An 8,709-nucleotide genomic window follows, 5' to 3' on the forward strand; every position below is an offset into this window, starting at 1 on the left:
AGCAATTCTCAGCCTCCTCCATTTCCAGCAATTGCTGCTATTGGCCATGATTTTTACCTGCACTAACCACTTTCATTCCGCTGCATCACCTTTCTAGCCATTACTAAGCAGAAAAACAGAGATAAACTGCTGTAGCTTTGCATTTTCTCTACTACTTACATGTTATATATTACAGATCTTAAACTGGGTTTCATACAATAAAATACCACTTTTTAAAAGGTAAAATCAATATTTAAAGTAATGTCAAAGGTATTGGTAGTACGAATTATTTACATATATGTTCTCTTGTTGCAGCAAACTGATTACTATCTAATGTTTAATTATAGGGATGCTGTTTTTTTAATTCCAGCATAGATTGACAACCATCTAGTAAACATAGGAAGCTGTCATATACTGAGTCAGACCATTGGTCCATTTAGCTCAGTATTGTCTACACCAGGGATTCTCAACACTGGGTCCCCAGATGTTGATGGACTTCAACTCCCATAATCCCCAACCAAAGGCCATTGGAGCTGGGGATTATGGGAGTTGAAGCCCAATAACATCTGGGGACCCAAGGTTGAGAATCCCTGGTCTACACAGACTAGCAGCGGCTTCTCCAAGGTTGCAGGCAGGAATCTCTCTCAGCCCTATCTTGGAGATGCCAGGGAGGAAACTTGAAACCTTCTGCTCTTCACAGAGCGGCTCCATCCCCTGAGGAGAATATCTTACAGTGCTCACATCATGTCTTCCATTCATATGCAACCAGGGTGGACCCTGCTTAGCTAAGGGGACAAGTTATGCTTGCAACCACAAGACCAGTTCTCCTCCCATTAGAAAAGTATATATTTTACAATACTCCTATTTGCTCTATTGTATCTTAGGTATTTTCATTCTCAGGATTAGATTACAAGTAATCAGAATTAGTTAACAAAAATATAGCTAAATTCCAAAAGATTATTATTCTTAAAGCTACACACCTGGGCCCAATAACAGGAATAAGTAAGATGTCAAGAAGATCTGGATGCTGAAGAACTGGAACATTAAGACCTTTATATTGCTAGAAGTATTTTAGAAAAAGTAAATGCTTAGACATGTTAAACAAAAAGTACCCTACAGCATGATAGTGATTTTACTCTTTGTCATTAATATATTTGGCTGATATAAATGTTTATGTTCACAATACAGAGTCAGCATTTTTAAACACAGTGCAAATCCTAATCAATTAAGAGCACAAGCCATGTTTACTCAGACATAAGTTCCACTGTATTCAGTGGGGTATACTCCCAGGGAAGCGTGCATAGGATTGAAACCATAATTGCTATAGTATAGCCACTGAACAAATCCATTTCAGAATTTATCATTAAGCCACTCACATTATTAGGATTGCAGAAAACACATGACACTTGACATATCTAATGACTGACACAGAGCCAGTTCAAACACACAAAAACAAACAGTGGAGTCCTTTTTGGACTTCCCAATGCAGACTGCATGTGAGGGGTCACGTTTGATTTCCAGTCCCCATCTAAAATGTTCCATGCTCACTGAACGCCACAAGAAATGTTTTTGCTTCCTTCCTCCTTTGTCCCTGCTCCTGCTATGCACTGGCTGCCTTGTACCCCCAAATATCAATTATGTAATTATGGGGGAAACCTGGACCTTCCAGCAGAAAAGATAGGGCAGCATTTCATAATTATCTGTCAAACAGATCTAATAATGTAGGGCTAATTTTCCCTGAGAAATGAAGAAAATGGTTACAGTTAAATAAAGAGAACAGCAACAAAAATGCCTAAATAAAAGCCTAAACTACTATTACAAATTTCCCTGGCAGCAGAATATTTATTACGCAACATTTTCAGATGCAAATTCATATCAAGGTTCCCATGATGCCTCTAGAAACAAGGTAGTTTTAATTCATGATACATAGCTAGATAGATATTTTGCTATACATACAAACACATATACAAACATACAAACACAGCCTATTTTCTATTACAACTTTCCACCATCTTTTAAATCTTATTTATGTATTTTCCTTTGCTATTGACACCACATTTGATTTAGCAGATTGGTTCAAATGCAACACCAAACCATAGCTTGCACTAAACTTACTTTAGACTCCAAACCATGATTTTATTTCAGAAGTACAGGAAAACCACTTTGTTTGTGGTTTCTCTCTTCCCCGAGAATCCCAAATGCTATCCCAAACAGTGGCCTTCAAGAACAAAGCATATTGCAACCAAGGTTTGTTGTCAGGATACAATGCCAAACTAGTTTTCTCAAACAGGTTTGCTTCAAACTGTAGTGTCCAATCCTGGTTTGGTGGCTATTCACAAACCAGGATTTGTTGGATAGTATTGATTCAGACATCATGACAAACCATGGTTTGCCTGTATAGCTGAACCATCTCCATGGCTAATTCATGATGGATCACCAGGAAGAAGAAACTACACAGACCTCGTTGATCTCTTCAGCCAGCAGACTTCTTGCATGTTCCACAGATGTCAAGTGAGTGTTCACTCGAACAGTTGTGAAAGCTGGCGGATGAGACAAGTTATTTAACAGAGACTCATATTTCCGTTCAGCTCTGAGTGGACCCACAGCAGTTATGAGCTTAAAATAAAACAAAATATATTAGATGAGCAATAATAATGCCTTTTATTAAAATCCCAGGAAAAGAGTAATGTGGATTCAAATTCAACCTACAAACCAGACTACTTCAATGAAAATTAACATTTTAATATGATAATTCGACTTCAACAAAATTAATTTGTTTAAATCCAAGTACTCTACACATGCAGAGAAATCAATAAGAGGTAAGAAGGCAATTTAAGCATATTTACTAAGACATAAGTAAATATTTTTAGATTGGGCTATAAATTAGAATACATTCAAGTACCCTGTTAACCAAATGGTAAACCACAGCCTAAATGGACAAGAATTTATAGGTTGGAGATATGCAAGACTGATTGTAGTTATATGTTTTAAATCATGGCATTTTGTTTTAAAATAAATTGTTACCGACTGTGGCTTCTGTGAAAGGGGTGAGTTATGTGTCTAAATGAGCCAGTGTGGTGTAGTGGTTAGAGTGCTGGACTAGGACCGGGGAGACCCGAGTTCAAATCCCCATTCAGCCATGATACTAGCTGGGTGACTCTGGGCCAGTCACTTCTCTCTCAGCCTAACCTACTTCACAGGGTTGTTGTGAGGAGAAACCTAAGTATGTAGTACAGCACTCTGGGCTCCTTGGAGGAAGAGCAGGATATAAGTGTAAAAATAGATAGATAAATAAATAAATAAATACTTTTTAAAAAAATCTTCAGCAACAGAATGTTTTAACTTGAACATAAAATACCGGAAGGAAAAGCTGCTCTCTATATTTTGAACTATATAGGGACATATCTTATTTTCTGATCAGGACAACATGGAACATTTTTACTGATACCAGAGACTCCATCCTCCCCATCTTGATTTGGGCCTCAAAGACTAAGGGAAAGTGTGGGCACATGGGGGGCAAGTTGTAAGGGAGCACAATTTGTGACATATACAACATCATTCCTGATCATGTGGCAAATCTGTTAAGGCATCAGCCTTAGCTGCCGATTTCCCAACTGTGGAGTTTGAGCCAAAATGAGATAGCCTTAACTCTGGTCTTAAATTGGCAGGTTGTTTGACCATTTAATTTTAAATTATCCAATTTATATAGCACTTTTATCATTTACCTCAACATTTTTAAATGTAGCCCTCAGATACTCTTCAACCTCTGGTCTCAGTGAGATTTTAGGGAAAACAGACATAGTTTTTACCGTCTGCTATTCTTTCTGGAAAACATCTGCAATAAATAATGGATTAAGGTTTCTTTCATCAAATACATTTGACATTCACAATTCATAACCAAACAAAATCAGATTACAAAGGATAATCTCTTTTTCTCTCTCTACATTGCCACAGAATATGGGTATATCATGAAGCCAACTAAAAAATGTTAAAAGGCAAGGCATCAATTGATTTTTTTTTCCTTTATCAATTTTAGCATTCAACAAAAACCAATGAAAAGCCCAAATTATATGAAAAGGTTAATAGTGATAAGCATATTTCATATGATGTAACTGTATTGTACAGGATACAATCTGAAATAATTATTAAGGGGTTTTTGTTTTGTTTTTTACCACAGAAGTCTTTGATAAGAGACTGTAAGCTACCAAATATCTTAAATTATCCTAGTAAGCAACTAATTTTCCTGGAAGCTCAGTTGGGGAAGAGTTGCAGTATTAGGCCAGGATTCCAAGGATTCTATTTCCCAAAATGTTCAGCCAGTAATTCCATCACCACAGATGCTGGGTATAAGAGGTGAGAGCATGCCCTCTCTCGGGGAGCAAGAGAGAGGGTATGCCCTCACCTCTTGCCTGTAGGCTTCTGTCACAGATTCCACCACGCTGTTACATGTCATGGATCCCGCCATGCTGCGTGTAACAGCCCGGTCTCAACCAGCCCCATGATCTTAAGCTTCACTGCTGCCACCAAGTAGACTTGTGTATTTTTCCTTCTGGCTAAAACAGCCTTCCAAACTCCTGTGTCTTATTCAAAGTCAGGTAAGGTGGAAAGGCTTTTAAGCATGGAGTGGGGAAACAAACAGCAGCTACAAACTTTTAACTTCAAAACAAGAAAACGTTACTTTAAAATATCTCAATTCAAAACACTAGTTCTTGTACAATGAGCACAAGGAAGAAACAAAATATGAGTAAAACGTATCCAATCTATCTGCACTAATACTGGGCCCTCACTCAGAGTCCTTCTCAAAAGTCCTCTTGCAATCAACAACTATTTATATACAGCTTTTCAACAAAAGTTTCCAAAGTGGTTTACATACAGAAATAATGCAGAAATAAGATGGCTCCCTGTCCCCAAAGGGCTCACAATCTTAAAGGAAAAACAAGATAGACACCAGCAACAGTCACTGGAGATACTGTGCTGTGGGTGGATAGGGCCAGCTAATCTCTCCCTGTTAAATAAAGAGAATCACAATGTTAAAAAGGTGCCTTTTTGCCCAGTTAGCAGGGGCAAGTCACTCAAATCACTGACTAATCACTCTTGGTCAGCTTTTGCAGCAAGAGTGGTTTGTCCCTATCTCATCCTCAGGTCTTGTTCTTCCTTCCCAGTTCTGAGGGTTCAATCCCAGACTGTTCCTTCAGCTGCTCTGGGAGTGATTCAGTCCTCTAGAGTCACGACTCTCCCAGTGATTGCTCAGCTCACTTTCCAACACCAGTTCTGATTCCCTCTCAGACTGTAACAGCAACTCCTTCTCTTGAACTCTCTTCAGCTTTCCAATTGGCACTGCTCTGACCAACTCCTTCACTTGGACTCTTCAGCACTGTTCGCTCTAACAGGGATTTCCAGATGTTGTTCACCACAATTCCCACCGTCCCCAGCTGCAACAGCCTTTGGCTGGGGATTATGGGAGTTGTGGTCAACATCTGGGAATCCCTGTTAGAAGGAATACTGCTCTTCAGCTCTCCAACTGGTACTGCACTAGACTCTGCTGAAGGGAACCTCCTCATATTCTCTTTTTCCCTCCAATTTTTTTCAAACGAACCAATCAACACAACTCCAGTTCCCTCCATTATTTTAAAACATACCCAATCAAATCAAACCTCTCTTCCCTACAAAACTAAACTAGTACAATTCTTCTCCCTCCAAAACCAAACTGTAGAACAGGAGCTGTGAACATTTGACCCTTGCCCAGCTTGTTGACATAGGGAGTAAGCAAAGCAATTGCAATATAGAAATCTTATATACAAAAAGAGGACGTTCAGGCCTCATTCCTTCACAGCGGCATCTGGGGGGCCACTGTGTGGAGCAGGATGCTAGACTAGATAAGCGTTAGGCCTGATTCTTCAGGGCTGTTCTTATGTTCTTTTTTGACTGGCAAGTGTGGCCATATGAAATCATTTAGGGGGCAAATGGTTCAGGACCTGCCAGTTGCTGATCCCTAGCCTAAGAGGTGATGTTTTGTATGCTCCAAACCGGCCTAATTAAGAACAGCAAAAGATGAGAATAAAATAGTGTTTTAAATGGACCGATGTACAATACAAATAATTTCATTTGTCACTTATTACCAAGTATATATGTATATACACAGTAGTTGTTCCTTTAGGATATTATCTTCAGAACTGATGCAGTTAGAGGCTTCAAAACATGCAAGAAAACAACGCTGACAGAATGTCCTTGAGCAGGATTTAGTCAGTGATCAATTCATTTTCTAGGATAAAAGAAGACAATAGAAATGTCGATCAGTACAAAAAAGATCCAGTGATCTATCATGTGCTATTACCTAGTAAATCCCCTGCTGAGCAAAGAGGCACCTTTTTAAAGTGGTGCTTCTCTTTATTGAGCAGGGGGAGAGCAACTGGCCCTACCCAACCCCAGCACATCCTCCCTCCTGTGGCTGTTGCTGGTGTCTATCTTTTATGTTTCTTTCTTTTCTTTTTTTAGATTGTGAGCCCTTGGGGGCAGGGAGCCATTTTATGTATTTATTTATATCTTTGTAAACCACTTTGAGAACTTTTTGTTGAAAAGCGGGAAATAAATTTGCCATATCTGTCAAGGCTTTATTTTCAAAGGTGATAATGTATTCAGTAATTATGCATTTCAATCATATGCATATTTATTCAAAAGTTCACTTTGTTCTAGAAAATTTACTTTCTAGGAACTGTATTTAGGAGAAGAGCTTTATTTGCCTTTGTTTTTATTCACTGTTTGATACACATGTACTAGTTGATTTGCATTACTAAATATGGTTTTAATGCACCTGTTTAAAGGCATGCTGCTTGGGAAGGTTCCCACCTCAGGCCCAAGGCTAACTGAAGACCCTATCATAATGGGTAATCTAAAAATATTACTTTTTTCAGTTATATACTTGAACAGATCTTAAAATGCAGGGGGAACATGTAGCACCTCCCTATACACATTTACATTAGGGATGTGCACGAACCTGTTCGGAGGCCCTTTTACAGGCCTCTGAAAAGGTTCGAACACTGGCAGGTTTGATGTTCAAAGGTGGGGTGTGTGTGTCGCACTTTAAGGGCAGGGGAGGGTGCACTTACCCCTCCCTCCGCTTCCCCCCCCCCCGCCGGCACTCAGTATTTGCAAAGTCCTACGGAGCTGGCATGCGTGCGTACGCTGTGTGAGCCTGCCCAACCTGCGCAGGTGCACACGTGGCATGCACACCAGCTACTTCCAGCCAGGGAGCAGACAGGGCAGAAGGGAAGTACGCTGCCGCTCCATTGGACTTTGCAAATACCAAGCGCCGGCAGCAGGGAAAGCGGAGGGAGGAATAAGTGCACCCTCTCTCACCCTTAAAGTGCAACCCCCCGGCCCTCGAACCACCCCCGCCTGGTTCTGTGCACATCCCTAACAATAATGATTTGTTACATTTCTATCCAATCCTTTCCCCCAAAGTTCAGGGTGGGATACACACAAGGTTATCTCCCCTCACAACTTATCCTTACAAGCCTGAGACTGAGAGATGGTGACTAGTCCATTGGTCACCCAATGTACTTCACAGTGGAGTGAGAGTCTCCAATTCAAAGGCAACCAGGGTGGACCCTGTTTAGCTAGGGGGAACAAGTCATGTTTGCTGCCACAAGACCGGCTCTCCTTTCCTCCCTGGGCCCTGGAAAACTTGCCCAGTTTCCACCTCCTTTCAGGCTTGGCGAATGCAGCTCCAGCTCATCTAGGAGCATATTGCGGGACGGGGAAGAGGACCACAGGTTCACTGAACCCATGGTTCATAACACCGTCTGAGCAGGGCCAGACTCTTAGCACTTGGGCCACTACACCATACTGTCTAGAGAAGAACTGAGCGGTTATTGCATTTACTCCCACTAAGGCTTCAATTCCTTTGGTTTTAAAACCCAGCCACGTGTCACCAGGACCTCCATCATGCCTTGGCAGTTCTCCAAGACAGACTTTCCTTGCCCCCCCCCCCAAAACAAAACAAAAAACCCACAACCCTGTCTCCCCACTCGCCAACCAGTGTTTTCTGGTTCCTGCTTGCCTATTTGACCCCACTCCAGTAAATAATGGGCAGTCAGTATTGGCTAGCCCAGTATTGACAATGACTAGCCACCCCTGAAACCAGCGAGAGAACTCAGTCGCGACTAACTTAGGCTGGATGCTGTCCAATGTTTTGTCCCACGTCACCGCCGCATGGAATTGTAATCCTAATTGGAACGCCGCGAGGGGGCTCTAGAGGGGTTAGAGAGGGGTTTTAATACAGCATGCTAACGTCTTTCTCCTCCTCCCATATTTTGCCATCAAAGAGAAGCCGGGGGCGGCCATTTCTAAGCGCCACTCTCTTTACGCCTCAAGCAGACTCCTCCTCCCTCCCCGCTGCCCCAGGCTGAGCATCTTCTGCCGCCGCCGAGCGCCAATTCCAGCAGCCCCAGCGGGAGAGCAGCATGGTCACTGCTGAGAGTAACCGAGCCCCCCGCCCCTCCGCTGCGCAGCCAATGGCAGCCCCTGAGCCAATTCCATGCGCCCCTTTTCCTGCGCCGAGCTCTGCTCCGCCCCAGTCCCTACTTTCCGTACCAGCCAGCAATGCAGCCTTGTCAGAGAAGCCCCTCCGTCCTCCTTCTGGACACCGCCCCTTTTCTGGGTTCGTGTGACTGCTTGCACCCTTGCTAGGGAGCAAGCCAGCCCCATTCGATTCCGTAGGCTTTCCTCCTT

General features: G+C 42.1%; 1 protein-coding gene across 10 annotated transcripts in view; it reads right to left on the bottom strand.

Moving 5' to 3' along the window:
* Nucleotides 1–8,709, bottom strand: part of NSUN6 (NOP2/Sun RNA methyltransferase 6) — a 41,178-nt gene that overhangs the window by 31,522 nt on the left and 947 nt on the right. The window contains exons 1-6 of one of the 10 annotated variants that reach the window (XM_053262130.1): nucleotides 8,572–8,705; nucleotides 8,147–8,229; nucleotides 6,099–6,241; nucleotides 3,705–3,814; nucleotides 2,440–2,595; nucleotides 960–1,039 (exon numbers count right to left, since the gene is read on the bottom strand). In XM_053262130.1, the coding sequence (XP_053118105.1) occupies nucleotides 960–1,039; nucleotides 2,440–2,595; nucleotides 3,705–3,779 (311 nt within the window). In that variant the 5' untranslated portion in view covers nucleotides 3,780–3,814; nucleotides 6,099–6,241; nucleotides 8,147–8,229; nucleotides 8,572–8,705. The other 9 variants (XM_053262131.1, XM_053262137.1, XM_053262129.1 and 6 more) reach the window with 9 other exon arrangements.

Source organism: Hemicordylus capensis, chromosome 6 (assembly GCF_027244095.1).
Source record: "Hemicordylus capensis ecotype Gifberg chromosome 6, rHemCap1.1.pri, whole genome shotgun sequence".
Lineage (NCBI taxonomy): Eukaryota > Metazoa > Chordata > Lepidosauria > Squamata > Cordylidae > Hemicordylus > Hemicordylus capensis.